This window comes from Thunnus maccoyii, chromosome 10 (genome assembly GCF_910596095.1).
Source record: "Thunnus maccoyii chromosome 10, fThuMac1.1, whole genome shotgun sequence".
NCBI lineage: Eukaryota > Metazoa > Chordata > Actinopteri > Scombriformes > Scombridae > Thunnus > Thunnus maccoyii.
In genome coordinates, this window is record NC_056542.1 from 20,863,015 (window position 1) to 20,887,004 (window position 23,990).

The following is a 23,990-nucleotide window of genomic DNA, read 5'->3' on the forward strand; positions in this document are numbered from 1 at the left end:
TGTATGACTTGTTTAAAAAAATTGGACAGATTATTATTAAGGCAGGTGTTCCATGTTAAGCTGATACAAAAATCAGAAAGAAAACTGCACTCAGGCTCACTAAGGGACCAATTCTTTAGATAAATTATAAAGTGTTTGTTCTGTTTTTCAGTAGAATTGACAAATTAGACTCCTTATACAATATCGTGAACTGAGACAAGCTATGGACCAACTAGTAGCCATCAGAAAAGAAGAACATCACGGCTGCCAGGGTAGGGGTAAATGTCAAATGTTTTCTCCTCAGCATCATTCTGATTACTTCCTCTGATTCAATTGATTAAGACAGGCATTAAGCAGGCCAGAAAATCTGCAGATCACTAGTTTTATGCGGTTTTCTAATATTAGAGAGTACGAAAAATATTCCATTAGGTCATTCAAACATCTGCACCACTGGACAGCGACACAGAGCAGACTCTCTGAGGGTTTATCATACATTTCATTAGACTGATTATCCAGACAAAATTTATCCAGCACATTTAGACAGACAAATATTTGCAATATAATACCGTTGATATGATAGTCCAGTGGTGGTGGAAGAAATACGCAGATGCTTTACTTTTAGTAAAAGTACCAATGTAACAATGTAAAAATACTTTATTACAAGTAAAAGTCCTGCATTCAAACTCCTACTTAACTCAAATTAAAGAAGTATTAAACTAAAAACACTCATTCTGAAATGGTGCCTATGATCAATATATTATTGCATTGCAAATTGACGCTAATGTTAAAGTTTATTAGTGATCAGTTCACAAACAGAATTATACTGTTGGTAATTCAATCCAATGGTTAACAAACTAGGGGTTGGGCCCCTCCGAAGGGTCAAGAGATAAACCTGGGAGGTCTGAGATGATTAATGAGAGTTAGAAAGAAGAAGAAACTAAGTTCTACTGCACAAATTTGTTTTATTTTTGAACTATTCTCTGTAATATACTGAATATTGTTTCCTCTTTGGGCCCCAAATAAATGAAACCATGTGAGAAGTTTAGAGGGGAAATCACTCTTTGGTGGAACTGCAAACAATTCATACACATCTGAAGAGATCACAAGCCAAAAACAGTTGCGAGTCACTAATTTAATCTTTAACAATGTGTTGTATTTTATAAGCTGTGTTTTTGTCAAATGTTAATATGAAAAGTAACCATAGCTGTCAAATAAATCTAGTGGGGTAACCAGAACAATATTTCCATCTGAAATGTAATGAAGTAGAGGGATATAATAAAAAAAAGAAATACTCAAGTAATGTACAAGTACCTCAAAATTGTACTTGCATGCAGTCACTGAGTAAATGTACTAGTGTGATAATCAATACCGCTGGCAGACCCTTTAGAAACCATCAAGAGGCTGTGTGTGCAACAAACTTGACGTGACTTCCACCTAAATGTGAATCTGTTTGAACTGTGTGTGTTCCAGGTCTGCTAGGAGAGAAGGGCGAGAGGGGGAGTCCAGGTGTTGGGAGTCAGGGACCTCGAGGACCACCTGGACCTCCAGGTAAGACACACACACACAGACACACATAGTTCAGAGGATGCTTGATATGCACAACCAACTCAATTCATCATATTTATTCTCCTTCCAGGTTTAAATAAGGTTTTGAGATGCTGTAGCGACTTCAGAATCTGATAATTTAGCAGCACGATTGTGTTACTGAACATTTGCTTTTAGTGTTTTCAGACTGTGACTGAGCTGGAGCTACTGTACTATGTGTGGAATGTTTTTCATCGTGTTTCCTTTGAACAAAACCCAAAACATTTCAAATATTGAAACAATAGAATTAAATGGCACGGAGACTTAATGCGTTTTGGATTTACTTTACTCTCTGTTGAATCTCCGTTTGAGGAAAGCAAGCAGGCGGTTTGGACCATGAATATAATTCTCTGTATTGATTTCCCCGTGCGCTGTGGAGTTTGAGGTTTGTGTTATGAAAACATGTCAGTGCTGGGATTTTCTGTGTACTGTTGTGCGATCAATACTCACAGAACAAGCTGACAAAACTCCCTGGAAACTTTTCTATGATCAGACAACTTAAAAAAAAAAAAAAAAATCCAAAAACTTCAATATGTGAAAATGGAAATCTTTTCTGAGAGAGAGAGAGAGAGCTACAGGGGGGAGAGCACTCTGTCTTTATCCTCTTTGCTTTTCCGGAATATTTGTGGGATGATAATTTTAGCACTTGGCAAATGAAAACACCCCCAAAATATTGATTTCATATATCTGCTGAGTGCTGAAGTGAGTCCTGATGGAGGCAGATTCTCCTGTGTAAACATAAAGCAGAACCCTCCGGCTAAATTTCAGCTAAGAACTGTTATTCCTGCGCCTTCCCTCGGGAGATTCACTATCATCTCCCTTATCCTGAAATGACAAGCAAGTGTTTGATGCCCCCTAATTTTTTATGTCATGTTGTTACAGCAGCAGAGAGAGGGATTTAGGAGCGATTAAAGAGATGATAGTACGCTGACTGAGGATGCCAGTTTATTTTCCACTTTTTTCTCTCCTTCTTATCCCTGCTCACCAGGTGTTACGCTGTCATTTTACAAAATGCCTACTGATGACTGATTTTATGCACACGCTCATCTATTCACGCAGACTTTTCTTGAATCCTCAGGCTTGCCAGGTGAAGGACGAACAGGCAGCCAGGGCCCTACCGGTCGGCCTGGTAACCCGGGGTCACCGGGTAGGCCGGGGAACCCAGGTACCACCGGACCAGCTGGCCCACCGGGATACTGTGACCAGAACTCATGTCTGGGATACAACGTTGGAGGTAAGTACCATCATCCAGACACTATTTAAGCCTTTAGTTGATGCTCTAACACATGAAACTGAACCAAGAGGGCGTGTTTGGGTCGCAGCATTGAGTGTAGACAAACACATTCTTACATCAGCTAAATGTCATTCCCAAACTGGAGGGCTTTGAAAGAGGGTCTGCATTACCAGGAAAACTGGAGAGTGGAACAAAAGATGAATTTATCTGATTATATTTGGGAACAATAAACAAACAGGAGAGCTGAGCGCTGTTACTATTCAAATTCAGTACAGCAGAAGAGCCCTTTGTGTCCCAAACTGGCAGTTTGGGCAAAATTTTGCTTTCGTTTTTTATTCACACAACAGAAATGACTGGTTGACTGACAAGTTCCTGAAAATCTTATAATCATATTCTTTTTGCTTCAAATGGACAGACGGAGTCCGGGAACCACTGCTGTAGACAAGTTAATACGAAACCACACTGGCATTGAAACAAAAACAACATCTTGACTGGAATATTTTCCTGAATATAGTCAAACCACAAAATATCCAGACTTTACTAAAACATTCTCTGCTGTTTATTTAGACCTCATGTTGTCCTTGTTTGTCCTTTTGCAACTGAGCAGTAATTCAATTCTGTTATTTTACACTTATAAAACACCATGTTAAGTGCAACCATCAGTGTTACTACTAAAGACATAATTTACTTTATTCTTATATTTGCTAATTTATCGACACAACCTTAAACTGTTGAACCCTGCCCAGTCTTTCCATCTTATAAAACAGCTTTTATAGTATAAGACACTGAAATATTGTTTTCACAGTGACAGCAGGCTTTGAGATAGTTATTGTTCTAATAAACCTCTCACAGAACTGGAGAGTAATCTGCCTTTTATAGTTGTTCCACTGTGAAGTTTATATATTCAGGTCCACATTGATGAATTAAGGAGTTAACCGTGTTACAGACTGGAGGTGTTTGTCTGTACTGAGATCTAATAAAATACGATTTACGCACACACACACACACACACACACACACACACACACGCAGGACATCTTTGAATATTCACACTGATGAGGACCTTGTAGGACTTTAATTGTTCTATTGTCTTGGGTCATCTCAGCAAGGACATTACACATCTAACAGCTTCTGACAAGTCGTCTTGATGATATATCATCTGCTAAAAGTAGCTGATGGATGAGACATTACTTCATCCATCAAACAGATTTATTTTATATAAATGGATTCCAGTCAGAAGGGTTTTTTTTTTATTTTGTTTTATGACTTCAAAGAGCCTTGCCTGTTCTTCTGAACTGTGCGAGGATTAAACGCTCCCTCCCTGACCACTTAAAAGGAAAACTGCAATTATAAAATACAGTATGTGCAATACATTTTTCCTCTCATAGCAGCCCAAAATTTGGCCTTTAAGTGTGCTTTGTTTATCTTTGTCCTCTAAAGGGATAATTCAGTTTACTGACATTTTCCCATATATTCTCAAAACACATTGTTGCCTAAAGCTATGAGCTCTGTGAACGAGGCGTTACTGGATGTCAGCAGGGTCAGTGTCAGTGTTGCTTGAAGACAAGGAATACAATGTTTAACCTTCATTAGCCAAGCAAGAACCATTTTCTTAACGTTTTCCGGAGAACATACACAATCTCTAGAGGGTTACATCATTTTTCTTTAAATCACTGTTTCCACTGCCCTGGCTGTGGGTAAACAAATACTGTAGAAAATAAATTTGAATTTAATTAAACTTCTTAAAAGAAAAACTTGATAAAAGAGATTTCCGCACACTTGGATCTCAGCAGGGACGTTACACATCTAACAGCTTGTCATGTATGCTCTGACCTTCATCAGAGCATACATGAATCATGTATGCTCTGATGAAGGGCTGATAGAGCGAAAGCTCAAAATAAAGTGAAATACTGCATAGATCTAAGTGTGCAGAAATCTCTTTTATCAAGTTTGGACTCATTGATGCTTCAAGCACCTTACAAAGGTTTAGCCAGGTGAAATGGTGGTCATCCTGCAACTTCTTCAAAAAAACAAGTAGCTTTATAAAACGTGTAAATGTAGTTTATTCTTCTTTGTCATAGGTTAAAGGTACGTTTCCCTCTTTTGAGAGTGAGCTACGCTAGGCTAAATTCAACATTGAGCGTATCTTGGAAATGTTTGTAGATACAAAAATGGCATCAAAAGTAGAACAAAATATTAACATATGTAATTAATCACTACCTTCATATCTTAGGTCTTGTTCTTCAAAGCAATAGATTGTCATTTTGTGAAATTCACTTGTTTGCTTTTTTGCAGCAAAGCCACTCTCATATATGTCTGGCAAACAGCCGACAGTTAGCTTAGCTCAGCATTAAGACTGAAAGCAGGAAAATGGTTAGCCTAGCTCTGTGCTTGTGCAAACATGGCTGTAGCTTCATATTTAATGGACAAACACGAAAGAAGTATTGATCTTTTCATGTAACTTTTGGAAAGAAACCAAAAAAAAGAGCTCTATGAGGTTATCACACTTGTGGTTAGTAGGAAAAATGGCAAGAATCCTGCCATTAGCTGTGTAATACTTTACTTTTGCATATCATAGGTCTTATTTATTAAGACATAATTTCACTGAATTAATACTTTGATGTAGCTCTCCCACATGCTACCCATCACCTTTAGATGAGTATATTTTGAGTAATGGTATATAAAACACTGCAGTTGTGGTATCTGCAGAAAATGGCAGACTTCTCCCAATGTTTGACTCAGCTTTTCTTGGTATTCGCTGAACTACAAACACATGTTGCACTACTGTTTTCTGTGTTAGAAATCTTTATTTTTACTTTCTTCTGTGCAGAAAGAGAAATAGAGATCTGACACGTTTTCCATCTTTCTAAACATTTCATATGAATGTCTTAATATTTATCTGAGCTAAATTTATTATAAGAATGACTAAGGGTGTGTGTTTCCTCTAAAAGAGGGAAGCAGATTTCCAACACTAATTCTTCTACCTCCAACACCGCAACCCAACAGCTGGTAAAGTTCTGTCGGTGCGGTTTGAGAGGTTTAACTCTTTGGTGTCGTTTAGGTTTTCCTCCTGATGTAACATCTCTCTGACTCTGTATCCTCCCTGTGTTCCCCTCCCTCTGTATCTTTCTCTTTCTGACTGAAGTTCAACAGGACTATGGGAATGATTACTGAGGAGCATTCTCCAATCGTCCTCCTCTCCTCCTCCTGTGCTCACCTCCCTCCATGCCCTGTAAATAAGACTAGAAACTGAGGAAATTGATGTATTCAATGACTCCCTCGAGGCATCCTTATTTCTTGGGATGGATAATTACTCCTGACCCCGGTGTTTAACCTCTAATCCCTGCAGCAGTGTTTTTTAAATTTTGTTTCTCTGGAGACCTACATTTTCTAAATTACTTTTCTTGCAACGTACACTTCATTTTTCTCTAAAATTATCTAGAAATTTAACAAGCCTGAATATTTTTATTCAGCTATTTTAAGATTTTAGGACTTTAGGCAACTTTGAGCCCTCATTTTGGTCTCCTAAGTTTTTAGAAACGCACACACATGATGCTGCGATTCCTCGTTATGAATAGAAACTGGATTACTTTCTACAATGTACTTAAATTTCTTGATAGAATAGGTTTGTTTATCTGGCTGCTCCATCACTTGAGAGTCTCAGAGACAAAATTGGATTTGGTCACCTTCCCACAAGACCAAAAGAAAAAACCCCCTCAATGCTGCTGTGATGATCCCCACCACTGATCTCAGTGCCATCTGTCAACAAATACTCATGCATACAACGCTTTGCTGCTGCAGCCTCCACTTCACCCAGCTTCAAGCTCAAATCTCTTCAAAGCTAATCTCATCCTTCAAAGCCAGATGAATCAGCTAACTAGTGATGAGATGTTGTGATGCTGATTGGCTGCATTCATTACTGAACAACCCCTCTATCTGTACATTTCATATAAACTGGGCGGAAACTCCGGTTTTTACCCCTGATGTGATCCAGATGTGATCCTTTCATTTCTGTGAAATGATCCAATCTGGGCTATACAGGGTAGAAGCCTGATTTTTTTTTTCTTCTTGAACTTCATTAACTCACTTCCTTACTAACCTGATCCGTTGGGACACTTTTGGGTTCCAAGACCAAGGAGCTCATATCAGCCTGTCAACTGCTTAAAATCACCAACCTGTGCATGCTTCCCATTCTTGTCCTGCTTCTGCTCAAACTTACATTCAACTTGTTTTGTAGCTTTTAATATCACGCTGCCTCTTAACTGCTCCTAAACAATGGTGGTGGTACAAACTGAAACCCGTAGTCCCAAAGCCAGCTTTAACTTAATGTGTTAGCCGTGGCAACCCAGAAACCTCCTCTCCAACTGACCCCCAATATTCCCACCACCCCACCCAGTCCAACCACTGCCTCACGGTGGCTACCAGTCCTACAATCCGCCCTACAACCAGCCGTACAACCCTGCTGCAGTGGCTTACAACAACGACCAAGGAGGCGAAGAGGGTGAGGAGGAGGACGAGGAAGAGGACCCCTATTATCGCGGTTACCCGCCTCAGTACTACCCCCAACAGCCCTCCCCGCTGGCTCACAGTCGCCATGGTTACCGCTCGAGCCCCACCCACTCCGAGGACGTGGAGCTGAGGTCACCGGGAGTCGCCAGGAGGTTTTCACGTGACGTCGTCGTCATGGAGGAGAGCGAGGAAGGAGGACTTTAGAGGAAGAAGGATGGACTCACCTCAAGTGCTTGAGCCCTGCACGCCACACAAACAAACCAGACACTGACACACACATACACAATGTCCAAACTGAAACCCCCCCCCCCATCTGAAACTGTGGTGAGACCCCCCCCCCCCCTCCCGCTCCCTCCCCGTGTATCCAGTGGTTCTGTCCACCTGGTGAAACTATGTAAATAGCTCTGTGGACTCTTGTACGATATCTCTGTAAAAAAAAAAAAAAAAAAAAAAGAAAAAAAAGGGGGGGGTGGGGGGTCCGAAAAGTGCCTGATCTATGTTAGCATCGTCCAGTGGTAATGTAAAGGTAAGACCACTTCTCTCATCTTACAGCTGATTTCAGGACTAAACCCTTCTTTCGTGTGAAGTTGCATGTCTCCTTTGAGCCAACCACCGAGTGTGTAACTGGACACGTGCATCTTGTGTTGGTCGTATGTAAATTAGCTAGATGATCACGGATGATGAGCTGGTACCATTTGTACAGGCTGCTTTTTATAACGACGAAACATGTTTTCCCCTGCTTCTGTGCTGTCTTTATTTCATGTGTGTTAATGTTTTTGAAGTGATTTTTTTCCGTACAGTATTGTGTTGTTTGCTTCTCTTTGCCAGTTTTTTTAGTTTTTAGCTGAGCTAATATTGGCGTTTTCCCCCCCAAAGGACTGTAGACTGAAGCAGATGCATCAGTTTTCTGCTACTTTAACACTGTGCAACACTCAAACTTATTACTTTTTAAATTATGAGTTTTATTCATGGAGAACATCAGGTTACCAGTATACCAATATGTCTTTTCTGTTATCACAAACCTGAGTCAGGTCAAAGAAATTATCAAGATGTGTGCTGAATTTAAGAGACTCATCTGTGTTGTTTTGTGTTTTTTGTAGCTGCCCCTGTTTGTTTTGTTTAGTCTTATGCAAAGTCGGGGTCTGTTCACTCTGGAGGCTGTTTGCTCACTGGTTGACCTCTGACCTCTTGCTGGAATAAGTCCTGGATCCAGTTATTATTCAAAACACTCTGTTGCTTCTCTGTGAAAACCAATAAGGACTGACCCACAAGTGTAAACTTTGCCTGTCCTGCACTGCAGTCTGAAAAAACAAGCACTAAATGTAACCAAAAGTTGAGCTGTTGAGCTGGCCGCGGTCTGTTTTCACCAGTTAGAACAAGGAATGTGTCTCACCACCTGCCCCTTAGTATGATATGAACTTATTTATTTTCTATTTTGTTTGCTTTTATAATCAATAAATCTGTAATGAGACAACAGAATTGTGTTTTAAGTCATTTGTTTAACTTAAATGGCACAAAAAAAGGATAAAAAGATCAAACTTAATCTAGATTTTACAATATTAGGTAAAAAAAAGAACAAACTGCTTAACAAGAATGTATTAAATTGTTTATTAGCCTATTTTACAATTTACGCAACAAGATTTGATTTTTATTTCACACACTGACAAGAAGGAAAGCTGAGGATTTCCTGATGAAAGTCACTTCTACCGAAAGCACAATGATGACATGAATGTTGTCATAGTAACACATAAATAGTTTTTTTTTTCTGTGAAGCCACAAGCCTTCAAAGTCAGGACCAGCTCTAACAGATGTCATGTTTTTATGGGCCAGAACTGATCATTTCATGGTTGCATAATCAGAGGAAAACCCACAGAATGTGACTCCTTCTGATCAGACTCAAGCTGTTCCTGGATAATTTATGTCTGCTGTGGTTGTGTCAAGATTAATACGACTGAGATGGACACTGTTATTTCCCCACAGAAAAAGGATGGAGTCTATGTTGATGATGCTGGCTTTAGTTTTATGACTGGTGAGATGAATTAGAGAAGTCCAGTCAAGACTTGATGCCAGTTTTGAGAAGAGGAAACTACAGCCAACTGAACTTACTGCTGGATTTAAAGGACCAGTGTGTAGAGTTTAGTGGCATCTAGTGGAACAGACTTGGCAGAAATGGAATATAATATTCATAAGTATGTTTTAATTAGGGTATAATCACCTGAAAATAAGTATTGTTGTGTTTTCTTTATCTTAGAACGAGCCCTTTATTTCTACATATGGAGCATATCCTCTATCCACATAGCCCACCATGTTGCACCGCCTTGTTTCTACAGCCCAGAATGGACAAACCAAACACTGTACACTCTGCAACCTCACCGCTAGATGCCACTAAATCCTACAAACTGGTCCTTTAAGCAGAAACACTCATCTGACTTTGTTTTTTAAAATGTTTTTTCATCTTTCATCTGACCAGAAGAAATCAAACATGTCACTGAAATCCTATAAAACCTGTTTGATTTAACACTTGTTCAAGTATCATAACAAAATTGAAGAAACTGTTATTTTCAGTGTAACGTTATTATGAAAACCTTTTCTGCTTCGGTCACGTTGGGCTTCTTTGATTCATTTCATCTTGTAATCTTCAGGTCTGTGGAGAAAACACAAGACAACACATTAGTATGGAGAGGCATAAAAGTCGGGGAAAAGGACCGATTACACGGAAAAACATGGCGAGATAGTGACAGATGAGAAACCAGACAGATCTTATCGTTTTCTTTTTTCAAAATGAGACAAAACACAAAAAGAAGATGCTGTGTCTGCTCTCTTTAATTTTGAACAGAGATTGCAGACAGATATTATCAGGTCATGCTGTATTGCTTTTGATACAAAGTAGAAAAAATGTTATCAAGTGTAATAGCTCTGCTATCAACTACAGCAGTATGTTTATGTTGTTGATTTTCTGTCTGAGTACTTGTTTGTGTGCGTGTGTATTGTATGAACGGGGAGGAAAGGGGGCTGCATATCCAATAATAATCTTTTGCCTGAGCTCCAAGGTTTCTGAGAGAATATTAACTGTGTTTAATAAAGGGTAACGATTGAATCGCCCTCGATGACCTCAACCCCATCTCCCATGGCACACACACACACACACATATTTGATCAGTAAAATGAATAAAGAGTGTGAGTGAATATTAACTAGGCTAAGGCCCATCTCTTAAATAAACCAGGATTAGCTTGACCTTGACGACCACACAGCGACAGGCCTGAACGGACACACTGATTGGCTGAGGAGATTGAACCAGTAAACAATAAGAGGTGGCTCATTCATCACCGCATGCACGCACACTCTGACAGCAACGCCGAACATAATACAGACATGCTGTACGAGGCTCAAACACACAGAGGACAGTAACAATGGAAACAGTTTTTGGATCACGGCTTTCTGTGTAAATTTCGTTTAATTCTGTTATTACACTTCAACTTTGAGGTATCCTGAGATATGCGCATCAAATGTGGGTTATCTTTAGTTTAAACGTGTTATGGAAGCGTTTACTAGATCAGAAACATTGAAATGGTGTTGGGATCATTGTAAAGTACCATATGGAAAAAGTTTAAAGGATCAGTCCACCCAAATTACAAACAACAGTACAGTCTGTTTATCGTGAGTCTGTTTCTGAAGGTTCATGTAATGTGTTCTTCTGCCACGGAGGAAATAAATTCTATATTGTTTAGTCTTATATTCAGGTCAGTACGGCATAAATTTGGTTTATTTAACCAGATTTTGAGAATCTGAGATTTCTTCAGTACAGTGGGGGTGAACAGACATTTGTGTGTGAAACATGACATTTAAACTGTCTCTTCAGTAGAAAGTGGCTCCAATACAAATAGTTACGTTGAGGTCTTTGGCTTTTGCAGGATAGCTGATGTTTCTGGAAAGACTTGTTGCTGTTCAATGTTTTAAATGTAATTTTAAAATACTCTGAAGACCAAAAAATAGGAAAACGTCAAAAAACCTGGACTTATAGAGCCAAAAACTATCTGACAATAGTTTTTGATGGTGATTTGGGTGAACTGATTCTTTAACGTGACAAAGAACCAGTCAAAAGTTTGGACACACCTACTCATTCAAGGGTTTTTCATCATTCTTTTTACTATTTTCTACATTGTGGAACAATACTGAAGACACAAAAACTATGAAACAACACATATGGAACTATGTAGTAAACAAAAGTGTTACACAAACCAAGATATCTTTCATATTCCCATGTGGTGCTACTTCTGAGCCAAAAGTAGAACCATATACAACAACCTGGAGAGTCAAAGTGTATCAAGCCTTTGGTTTGAGCACTAAGGCTAAACTTTTAAATTTACCACTTGATCTTTTTTTACAAGCTCACAAACACTCTGAGTAGCTAAAATAAAGACCACCAGTGAACTTTGGAGTTGAGCTACAGCTGTTGCAGATGAAGAGGAGCGACCCTGACCTGGATAAGGAAGTAGAAGACGGACGCTAAGGCTCGTGCTGAGCAGGTGGAGGACAGAATGCTCTCAGTTAACCTGTCAGAATGATGTTTATTACAGGTGGAGCAAGAGAAATACAACATTATCGTGACAGTAAACCGTGGGTCACAATGTCAGTCTAATCTCCCACCAGAAAATACTTCACTCAGAAAAGCCATGAATATGATTATGCCAAATAACAGATGCTCTCTCGCCTCCCACAGAGACACCTTGTGTGTCCCGACAGCCAGGAAGGAGGCGGAAAACAGACAAACTTTCTCCACCTATGTTTGTCACACTTTGACATTTATATTCAAAAGGTTTGGGACAGGACGTTTTTTTTCTACTACAGATGCAACATCAGCTGTTAATTACAATAAAAAAGATGAAAAGATGATTCCTGCTGAACAATACGACCACAGACACATTTACAGAGTTCAAGCTGAGAGGCCGTTATATTCTAGAGCAGCTCAATGATGTTTGGTGGCAGCACAATGAACAATAGCCTCCATTTATAAAGCTTTTCAGGGAAACTCAAAGGGCACTAACGTAACGTAATGTAATGTAACTTTATAGACAACATTCCAAAATATTTTAAAAACAACTTATCGGACTTTGTCTGGGACAGAACGATAAAGTCCAAGACTCATTTCCATCGTTGTCCCGGGTATTTTCAGATGTTCAACCATTCAGCAAGATGGTGACAAGAGTTCACCGACTGTCATGAAGAAACTTCACAACACAAGCACCGATCGTAGACAATTGAATCCCAAGAACAAACAAACGATAAAATGTTTTTATCGATGTACACAAGACAAAAGGCAACACAGCCTCACATAACATCACATTATTAGAGACAACAGTTGTGTGACACTGTGATAAAAAAAAAAAAAAAGTGAATCAAAGTCTAAACATGAAAAACATCAAGATATCATCATTTTATTCAGGAACTCTGTCTAGTAGCTGTTTGTTTTGCCTTTGACTTAAAGCTACATGTATTTGACTTGTAGACTCTCCATGGCCCCAGAATACAGAGAAGATTTCTCACTCGTGAGAGAAAACACCACAAAGACAGTAAGTAAGAATGTCAACTTGGGGGAAAAGCTTATTTTCATAGGGACTACAAGTTTATGCAAGTACCTACAACTAAATTTACGCAGGAGCGGTAAGGGAGGCGACCGTGTCCACAACTCCCACTGAAAGTGTGGTTTTTGGTGGAAATTCCCCTCTTTGTTGCTTTCTGTACATCATGTCACATATGGACAGCTCTTTGTTGGCTGACAATCATTCACACCGCAGCCACATGTGTTTATAGTTACAATAAAAAAATGTTACAACTTATTAAGTGTCAGAGTCAAACTGGCCACGAGAAGGGCTTGGCAGGCTTTTCAGTTGGATCTACTCATGCATGCGTTGCTTCGTAAAAAAACATGAAAACAACGCTGTGCTGTGTAAAAGCGCCTTTCACCTCTGACGTGGTCTGAGCAGGACAGGGCAAAGGGTGAGTTCAAACTCCCATTCTCATTAACAGAGATTGTGTCACTGACAAGATTGTGTCAGTGACACAGCGCCTGAGCCTCTCCTCTAAAGTCAAATTCACAAGTCAACAACAATCCAAATGTTCACAACAGACCTTTTTCACAGCAGAGGTTTTGACTGGTCATAGCAGGGAAAGCACATGTGTTTCTAATAAAATTAACAATGGCTCTGTTCTGTTCAAGTGTCCCAGTGAGCCATGACATGACAGTGTGACAGCATGCACAATGTCAGGGGCCAGATGCATAAAACTCTGTGTGGATTCATGACTAAAACTGTGTGCGCACACAAAGAAAATTATGCAGACGCATTCTTTTTGTCAGATTTATAAAAGCTGTGCGCACACATGGTTCTGTTTTATAAATCTCAATCGTCGTGGAACTGGGCGCACGTGCACGAGCCTCATTTCCACTCCCACAATTAACCGTAAATGGATGAAAACACACTTTGAACCAGCTGTTTTCATATCAGTTCGCCGCCTGCTCCGCCAGTCTGTACACCTGTCAGTGAAACTGACGGGAAAGTAGAGGTGCAGTTTCACCGACTGTGTTGCACCGGCGAGGTTTTCCAACAGCAGAACAGCTGTCATTACACACTGCTGTGAGGCTCTTTATATCGTCCATGTCATTAATTCATCACATGGACCATAAACCATCGTCGGCAGTAATATCTCAAATGTAATCAATGATTAATTTGTTGCGCTCTTTTCTAAACCGACTTTACAAGCCATGTCACAACTATAGATAATAAAAAGAATATTAACAGTAAAATAAGCTGTCGACTCCTATATAAATTAAAAGAATAATAAAATGAATCACACAAAGTAATTTATCAATGTTACCTTAATAAATGCGCCTTTGATTGGCATTTTACAAATATCACACAATCAGTGCAGCTGGTTATCAACCTAAACAAACAATGTTTTACTAAAAGATTCTGTGTCTCAGCTTATATTTCATCTCCACCTCATCACATCACACTCACATCGCTTTAGAAAAACACATGTACGCCCGGTCTGAAGAATGCGTGAGGTGTGCACATTCTGCTTTTATAAAGACCAGCTTATGTGCGGGAAGTGGTGTATTCATAGTTTCTATGTGTACTCATCATTTACTAATCTAGCCCCAGGACCCTGAAACTGAAGCAGCTGAATGGAATTGAACCATGATTAATTTTATTATTAACACCTGTGCTTTTCCTGCTGTGATATCAGGAAAAAGGATAGTGCTAAAAGAAAAAGCCACTGTGTTGGTGCCTCTCCATCCGCTTGCAAACCTGATATTTGTTTTGATTGTGAAATACTTTTATTCCTGTTTATCCAGGATCAGGTCATTAAAGACTTCCTGAAAGTATTATTTGTCTTTGCACATTACTACACGTCTACTGCTTTATTCCAAACAGGATATCATCTAATGTTAGTTTATAAGAGCTACTAGCTACTACTACTATACACAAAGAGGGTCTTTAGCAAAGCACACTTTCTGCTACATCAGCTGACTTTATGAAAAGTAGGATTGTGAGATGGTACTCAGTTCAACATCACCCCCTTCTGGCTGTTTGTTATTAGTGCAGAAAACCAGAAGATGACTGTGTGTGTGTGTGAGTGTGTGTGTGTGTGTGTGTCTCATGTGGGGGACATAAATCTGTTTACACAGACTTGTGTGGACTTGCCTCCCTTATGGAGACGAAAAGTAAGTCCCCTTGACGTAAAATCATTAATTTTAGGGTGAAGACTTGGTTTAAAGTTAAAGTTAGTTTAGGCTTATATTAAGGTTAGGGTAAGTCTCCAGGAAATGAATGTAAGTCAATGTAATGTGTCTGTGTGTGTGTGTGTGTGTGTGTGTGTACCAGGTATTCCTTTTTGTGGGGACATAAAGCAAGTAAATCCCATAACGTAAATCGTTAAGTGTAGACTTAAGGTTTAAGGGTAGGGTAAGGGGTTAAGGTAAGTCTCCAGGGAATGAATGAAAGTCCTCTTAAGAGATGGAAACACGACTGTGAGTGTGTGCGTGTGTGTATTATAAATTAGGAAATTATTTGTAGGAAGTTTGTCTGCCAATTAAAAAAGCCATTGGAAGGTAGAAGTTTGGGTTAAAACATTACATTTTGTAATTTATGTTTAGTTCAGTCAACTGAATTTAAATAGTGCTAAAAATGAGTATCAGTTTGAGTTTGTTCCTCTGTAGGAATTTCAGCTTTTGCCATTATGCATGGTGTCAGCTTGTAGCAACTGAACATAAATCATTTTTAAAAATACCAGTGTGTCTAAAGTTAACATAAACATCTTGATATGATCATCACAATGAATGACCCTCACAGGCAAAGAATTACCATTAAATATCAAACCTGATAACAACTCCACTTTAAAATGAGACATTACAATTACATCCTACAGCAAGTACATTGTTGTTGATTTCTCATTGCTGGTTCATGACAGTGATTCAGTTTAGCTCACAAGCAAGACAATGTTGTGAGTTTGAGTTTGTACGTGTGGGCTGAATTAAAAGACCTTATTGTTCAGAGGTATTTATATGAATGTGCAATACTCCACGCAAACACACACACACACTCAAGTTTCTTTGAAAGGGAGACAGCACTAAGGAGAGTGAGTCACTGATCCTGTTAATCCTGTGTATACTATTGTAGTGTATTCATCTCCTCCCATTTGTATTTGTGTTTGTATGCAGTGACACCTACACATGCACAGTGTGTATATACAGCATCTGTGTTTACGTGAGCATTGCTGTGTGTGTGTGTTTTTCAACATACGGTGTCCACAGTCTGGGGAAAGCGTCTATCTCCTCCTGGGTGTACTCGCTGAGCTTCCTGGGGATTTCTCTGGGCTGAGGCAGCTCCTCCGTCAGGTTGGCTTGGATGTCATCTGGCAGCTCCTGGTGAGGGGTGGACAGAGGAGAGACAGATATTGAAAAAAAAAACAAAAAAAAACTGTAGGGATCAGAAAGCGCCATCTTTTCAAAATTACTCATACGCAACTTAATGCTGCCTGGACTGTTCTGAATTGCTGATGGGACTGTCGACATTCACAAGGCTCAGGAAGCCATATGTTTGTAATTAGAGATGCACACTGCTGCAGTGCACACTATCAACACTGCTGGTGGATATCAAGACAGGACCGGGCCAAAATAAATGACAGGTATCTGACTTTCTTTCATTCTGACACCAAACACGTCATGTATTACATCACCAACCAAAACACAAGAGATCTGGTTTTCGTCCTTTTTCCACACATAGCTAGGATTGATTGATAATAGTGTTCTCAATAATATATACTGTATTATAATAAAAATTACATCCAGTTAATCCAGGACAATTAACTGACTGTCAAGTACATTTTTTCTTTCAATGTATTCCAGAAGTTGTGATGTGTGATGCTGGTTCTTCTCATCTATGTACTTTTAAAACAATAAAAAATGAATCCATTTAAGTGCCAAAAATGTTTCTGAACTGTAGGTCTGTGAACTGCAGTGTCGATAATTCACTCCAACAATGACTCAATGCACCTGGAGGAGACAGTTATGATGGAAACATATTAGACATCCAATGTTAAAATACAATTGGGGGCAGCAGAACAAGTTACATTGTTCAACACAACACAGAAAATCCAAAGAACAACACTGATGTTGACCAATAATTGTATATCTTCAGACACGGAGCAACACTAGTATTCATTTGGAGTTGTGTTTCTGACCCCCCGATGAATGTAAGTCCAGTATTCACTTTTCTTTAAGCCGTTTTGGTCTCCATCAACTCCTGGGAAAAATATCTGGCTGTTCACCTGCTAAATGCTCCACTGTGTTCACCAGCTAGTTGCTAATTTTGTCTGGATGTGATTTGTGGTTGGGCAGATAGCTCACAGTGAGGTTTCTGAGCTTTTTTGCTAAAAACAGCCATCTTCTGCTGCTGGAAACGAGTTTGATGTGAGCAGTGAGACTGAACCATATATAGTGACAGCTCTTAAAACCAAAACAATAAAGTCAGGTAAAAATTCTTCTGTGGGTTTGTTAAAACGAGTGACACCTTTCACTTTACATTTAGTCATTTACATTAAAATGTATATAAAAATATTGATAAGTGCAAGTCAAACTGAAATCACATTTATTCATCTCTTTTTGCAGTTAAAAATAATTTCTGTGTTTTTAAAATTTATTGTTTTTTTATTGTTAAAAAAGGAGGAAAACGGGTCTTTGGGAAAATATGAGAAATGCTCCTTTTCCTCTCAGCTGCCTTGAGAGGTGTGTCAACATGAAATTTTATTTCAGTTCAAATTTATATGAGACCAAGAAAAACTTTTAAAGTAGTGTTGAAAGAACCAGTTAGAAACACAGAACAGTTTTCTCATTACACTGTAAAATAATAGCCTGAATGTTAAAGGAGCGGGCTACTGGCCAGGACGTCCACACTTCAAACATCCATACCGACTGGAAAGATGTGAGGTAAAGAAGGTGGGCAAAAGGTAAAGAAAAGCACTAATACTCTACTCTGTCAAAGGCAACATCCATTTTTTTCTCCTTGACTGAACCAACCCAGTGGAACAAAAGATATTAATTGTACACTAATTAATTTAAAAATACCTTACAGGGGTCAAGCAGCCATATTTATGAAAACTGGCTCATTCGTTTAGGTCTATATCTGCAAAATGATATCAGATGATGTGTCCTCTTTGTGATGGTCTATGATAAAGCTGGATGATGAAGATGTAGGGGGACATTAGCTCTGAGAGATAAGGAGGAACAGTGAACTTACGTCTTCAGGAAAGATGTGTAATCGCTGCATCATGGTGCGCCGGTGCAGATTCTTAGGCAGCATGCCGTAAACGGCTAACTTCACAATCTGGTGAGGAGAATGACATAAACACAGTTTACATACAGTCAAGTCACTGTTTCTTATAAAAGTCAGTGTCTATAGCAACTTCACATAATGTTTTCTATATTTTTCTAACATTTGCTTCCAAAAACTGTTTTTCAATGCAAAACTGGTTGCACAAATGTGAATTCAACTTGGACAGAGTTACTGGACAGAAATATTGGCTGTAGATGTTGGACAGAGGCAGTGCTGACAAACCACTCATCTGTCCAATTTCATGTCTCTCTCCTCAAACCTCGGTAAACCCTCCAAACCTCATTCTGACTAAACTACCTTCAGGACAAACGTCTGTGGTCAGAAACTGGACTAAAATCTGGATCAGCAAAGAGCCAACAGCTGAGTATGTGTCTCTCTTGGTTTTGTAAAATACAGATTGGGAAGCAGTGCAGGTCACTCACCTACCTCCGTTGATTCCCACAAGACAAGAACCATTTACTGAAACTTCTCCACGTGGAAACACTCAACAAACTGTTGCTGTTGATGTTTAAATGATTCTGAACAGTCCTGTTGCTATTGTGTAACATCAAAACCACTCTTGGCCAGCAGAGCTCAGGATTCAGGTTAAAGGACAGATTCACAATTTTTCAAGTCTGTCTTAAAACAACAGTCAGGAGCCCAAATGAACATTGAAACAGGCTTTTCTTGCCATAATCATTCCTCCTGTTCATACCGACCATTAGAAGATCTCTTCATAATGTGCTTACAATGTAAGTGATGGGGGGCAAGATCCACAGTCCTCCTTCTGTGCAAAAATGTATTTAAAAGTTTATCTGAAGCTAATTTGAAGCTCCATCCATCCAAATGAGTCAAATCAAGTAGATATCTTTCAACGTTTTCTTTTAAGGTCACAAATATTTTTTTTTAATAAGCTGAGCAATTTCCTAAAACACCTGGGCATTGTGGTTTTTAGCAAATGTTACTTCAACAGGAGTAAATAGTCCATTTGTTGGGGATTTTTCAGGTGCGAATTGATACACATTTGATGTTCTATTGAGTCATTAAAATGGCACCAGCACTGTTTTTGTGGATGAAATCAAAATAGACCACAGTGCTCATGTTCATGATGATTTTTTTGGACAATAAAGACAAAAAGTTGCTGTTTCTCTCTTATGCCAAAGCCTGGATGTTTCGTAACAAAGGAGTCGACTGCCAGTGGTTTGTAAGTACTGTATGTAGGTCACGTCAAGTTCTGAATGCAATTATCACTGTGTGAAGAAAGCTGTAGTGTGAAGCCAGACTCTACTCTTCCTGTCACACACTGAAGAGTCTGTAACCCTGAAACCATGAATATGCAACACAACCAAAACCACAGGAATTATCCTTGAACTGACATTCTTGTACTGATATTCAGAACGTACGAAACATCACCGGAGAAAATCCACTGCTGCTAAATCCCAGTTCTCCGCGCTTCACATTAATATGCACAAACAGCACATATGACGGAAAGGATAAGTGTCACAGCAGCTGATACCTTCTCTGCACAGCATGTGGCAGACATAGAAATGAAGACTAATCTCCATCAATGTGGGTTAAATCACACATACAATGTAATAGAAATACATGATGAAAGGCAGCAGCGGTATTTCTAAAATGTTTAGAATATTTTTTTGTGAAAATAATGTTTTAAAAATGAAGAATACTGATTGACAACACTTACAGCTTTAGGGTCCTTGGAGTGGAGCTGGGCAGCTGTGACTTGTTTGAATCCACCTGGATACCTTTAGATAAGAAGACAAAACTAAATGAGTGCATGTTGAGCATGATAAGCTAAACATGGTGCTTTGTAATTCAACCTGCCTGTATAAGATGATATGAAGCTACAATGCTTTGACATCTCTGAAACTTATCTTGTATTCCATTAACAGTTCTATAATCATAAAGGAAACAATGCTGCTTACACAAATAAACTTCTACTGAACACAATAAAGTGATGAATATATTTAAAAGATGAGAGAGAGAATTCTGTTTTGGATTCTGCAGTTCGCTCATCTAAACAAAGAAAGTAGATTATCCACTTGTATGACATAGAAGTAATGTCTTTTAATGTCTTTTTAGCAGCCGGAGAATATATGAGCATCCTATGCGGACCTCACTATGTGTCACTCTGTGTTGTATAAGCTTAGAGAAATAGCCTCGACTCTCAAATGTACACGCATAAATTACAGTACAGGAGAAACTGGATTATTCATGGCTAGCTCTCCTCTTCATAACCAGCTGTCATTATGAGCAAAATCATCTTTTAGACAGAAAACAAGTCTGTGAGTCCAGAAAATAAATAAAAACACAACACTAGAAAACCACTGATGCAGGTGGCCAAAAAGCAAACACTTCTTACAAGTGTGAACAAGAGGTCACAGCAACACAGCTGTTTTCTATTTATATTTTGATTCCTGTTATATTTTCCAAGTTGCTCTCTGTGAGGTACTGTAGTATTATGCACTTACCCCGTGTGTGATGAATAGACTTTCTGCTCCCATTTGTTTCCAGAGAAAGCTATGTGTTTACTGTTTATTACTACGACGTGGTCACCACAGTCACCTGCAAGATGTTCAAGGTTTGGTTAATAAAAAATATGATCAGAGAGACACAATTATTATACCAACAGCAGTTTTCCTCTGGTTAACAACAAGTTAAGGATAAAGACAAATCATCCAAAAAACAAAGAACATTACACAAATGTCCTCTTATAGTATTGGTAGTGGTATTATGCATTAGAGAGCAGAAAGAAAATATATTTTCTATATACAGAGTTTATCCTCTACCGACATCATGTGGCTGTTTCATGCCACGACAACCTTGTTATGCGATAGAGTGAAGTACTCACTCAGTGCGTGGTAGATGGGTTTGTGTTTCCCCTGTAATCTAACAGAGCACATGGTCGCTATTTTCCCAGGAGGCTGCATCCGGGCATCGATTACAAACCAGGACCGTGCGAAAGTCGCCCATTGCTGAAAGGAGAGAGAATAGGTTAAATAAACTGACAGGTGTGGATAAATGCTATCAGGAACAAGACAGACCCTGCAGGTTCTGTGACAATAAATGGCAGCTTGTTTCCTGTTTCAAGCTACTTATTCCAAGGACAGAATACTTCTAAACAAAAATTATTATTCCTTATTTCTAATGTTTCTGTACTCTTACTGTCATAAAATGAAGAGTTCATGACCTTGAAACCTTGAATATGCAACACCAAACACCCCAAATTATTCTTTTAATGACATTCTCATACAGATTTTGAGAACAAACGCACCGAGTATCACATTTAATTCCTGTTCTCTGCACTACACATTACTATGCACGGGCAGCAATGAAGGAAGGGATAAGTGTCAAACGCCTCCACTGCACAGCTTGTGGCAGAAACAGGATTTAGACTCAAGGAATGTAGGTTAAATCACACGTACAGCAAAATAAACATCCATGCTGCGTGTATACGCTCATGTTTAACGCATGCCTGTCGGCTTTGTTGCACCTGTGACAACGGTACAAATCACAATTTATCATTTTTATTAGTAAATAGAGTCTGTTGGCCTTCCCATCACAGCTCTGTTCACCTTTCACCTGCCAGAGACCTGTGTAGGTTTGCGGTAGAGCTATAATGCTTAATCAATTAGTTGCTTACAATTAAATTAATTGTCAACTGTTCTGATAATCAATTAATCATTTCGAGTAATTTTTAAAAAAGAAAATTTACAATTTTTCTGGTTCCAGCTTCTCTAATGTGAATATTTTCTGGTTTCTTTAGTCCTCTACAATAGTAAACTAATTATCTTTGGGTTGTAGACTGTTGGCTGAGACAAAACAAAACGACTGAAGACGTCACATTGGGTTGTGGGAAACAGTGGTTTACATTTTTCACCATTTTATGAACCAAACACCTAATCGAGAAAATAATTGTCAGATTAATCGATAATGAAAATAATCCTTAGTTGCAGCCCTAGTTTGCAGTGCCTTTAAAACCAACTTCTTATTTTTCTTATTTAAATAACATATAAATAGGAAAATCTTGAGTACGAGTCCAAAATATTTTATGTTTAATATTAAATGTGGATGTATCACTATGCCCAGAAGTGTGATTGCTGGGAGTTCAAGTGGATTGATTGAAATCTGCAGTAACACAACACCTGATAACAAAAGTATTTCATGGTTCAACAATAAGGTGCCTGATTGCTCAGGGCAAGTAAAATGCCACATCAGGCTAGTAAATCTAGCAACTCACTTGCTCAATCGGGCAAGTGGTAAAAAGAATTACCATAAATAAAAAAATTACCAAATGCCATTTTCGATATGCAAGAATGTTTGTTGCTTCACATTTATGACACTCTGTCCTTGTTCAGTTTCATTTACTTAAATAAAAATTAAACATTACAGTTAACATTAGTTTTTGTTGTGAGGTCTATTTGATAACTGCTAATAACTAAAACAATTTGTATAGGGGCAAGTAAAAATTGACTTTGGACAAGTACATTTCTGCATTAACGTTGAAATCTGTATTCCTTTCTGTGAAAAGGATTGTACTAATAAATTGAAGTAAGGAAATCAAATTGTTTTTGTTTGAATTACTGGCTAAAGGACTTTATCGAGATAATGGCTTACATGGACACTTACAGAAGACTATATAAATAATGGACACTTAGATTAAGAGGTGATCTGTACCGTTCAAGATACAAAACCAGTATAATTAACAGAAACCTGAACCTTGTATGTAAAAAGGAGAAGTCCAGTCAAGAAGGATTAGTGATGCAACAATCTTCTAAAGATGAATATTATATTTATATCTTTTGGTCTGTAACATCTGGCATAATGTCCTTGTGTTGTGAATTTGTGATGTTTGTATTAGGTCTTTGTTGTATTGATAAAATGTAAATAAAATTTAAAAAAACAAACACAAAAAAAACATCAACTTATACTATGAACGTGCCAAAATAGTATGACAATACATTATGTTCCATTAAAATGACGCATTTAACATTTTCTAACTCACAAAGACAATATATCAAATTCCCTGACTTCTCCTACATGGAATAAACGGATCAAACCTTTTTATTTCGTAAATTTTAGGTCCTTACATTTCTAAAATGTCATAAAATCTTAAAATATGCAGCAAGTAATAAAGCAGGTATGAGCACCACACTACTGTATGTCAATGTCTGAAGCTTTTATAGACGCAATTACACAATTTTGTAAACGCATGCATGCTATAAAACAAACAAAACAAATAAAATAATGCTTGCTTCAAGCTAACATAACATGCAGATATGATGTTAGGACGCAGGTGACAGTTTAAAGATGCTAAGTGCGTTTGAGCTAAAAGACTAAAGTAAAGCTACAACAGCTTCAGCTCTGTGGGGACTCTCTCTAACCCACAGTCCGCTGGTTTAACCTTCACTGACGGTTTAACAACATTAGATTTGTTAGTTTTATTACAACTTCATCACATAACACACACCGTGGCTAGCTCGTTAGCAACGGTTGCTAACAGCATATGATGTGACGACACGACCTCGCAGATAAATATAACGGTTAAACAGTAGCTACAGTGAGATAATGTGATACATAAAATATAAATTTACCTGGGCAGATCTGGAGAAACTTGACATTTTGATAACACTACTAGCACATCCTCAAAGCATTTGACCCTCAACTCAACGTGAGTGACGGTCCGCTGTGAGCTTTTACTCGGCTGAAACATGACCTGAGAATTCACAGTTCCGCAATTATGTATATTTAGCTAATGTTCTAAAATACAACACCCTGCTATTTCATTGCTATC

The 23,990-nt window shown here is 38.5% G+C and overlaps 2 protein-coding genes across 2 annotated transcripts in view; one reads left to right on the forward strand and one right to left on the reverse strand.

The window, feature by feature from the left end:
- col14a1a (collagen, type XIV, alpha 1a) overlaps positions 1 to 8,782 on the forward strand; it is a 150,852-nt gene extending 142,070 nt beyond the window's left edge. Inside the window, exons 46-48 of the mRNA XM_042424334.1 lie at positions 1,450 to 1,527; positions 2,642 to 2,797; positions 7,194 to 8,782. Coding sequence (XP_042280268.1) covers positions 1,450 to 1,527; positions 2,642 to 2,797; positions 7,194 to 7,510 — 551 coding nt within the window. The 3' untranslated portion in view covers positions 7,511 to 8,782. The remainder of the gene's footprint in view (positions 1 to 1,449; positions 1,528 to 2,641; positions 2,798 to 7,193) is intronic.
- Positions 8,783 to 9,800: 1,018 nt separating this feature from the next.
- mrpl13 (mitochondrial ribosomal protein L13) lies at positions 9,801 to 23,904 on the reverse strand. Its single transcript, XM_042424340.1, has 7 exons — positions 23,791 to 23,904; positions 21,048 to 21,171; positions 20,668 to 20,761; positions 19,881 to 19,941; positions 18,104 to 18,190; positions 16,109 to 16,230; positions 9,801 to 9,950 (listed from the first exon to the last, which is right to left on the reverse strand). The coding sequence occupies exons 1-7, from the start codon at positions 23,815 to 23,817 to the stop codon at positions 9,926 to 9,928; spliced, it is 540 nt and encodes a 179-aa protein (XP_042280274.1). The 5' UTR covers positions 23,818 to 23,904; the 3' UTR covers positions 9,801 to 9,925.
- Between the last annotated feature and the right edge of the window lie 86 nt (positions 23,905 to 23,990).

Coding starts and splice junctions, on each gene's coding strand:
- mrpl13 (XM_042424340.1), bottom strand. CDS start 23,817: ATGTCAAGTTTCTCCAGATCTGCCCAG. Junction 20,762..21,047: donor ACCCATCTACCACGCACTGA/GTGAGTACTTCA, acceptor AACATCTTGCAG/GTGACTGTGGTGACCACGTC. Junction 16,231..18,103: donor TACACATCTTTCCTGAAGAC/GTAAGTTCACTG, acceptor ACCCCTCACCAG/GAGCTGCCAGATGACATCCA.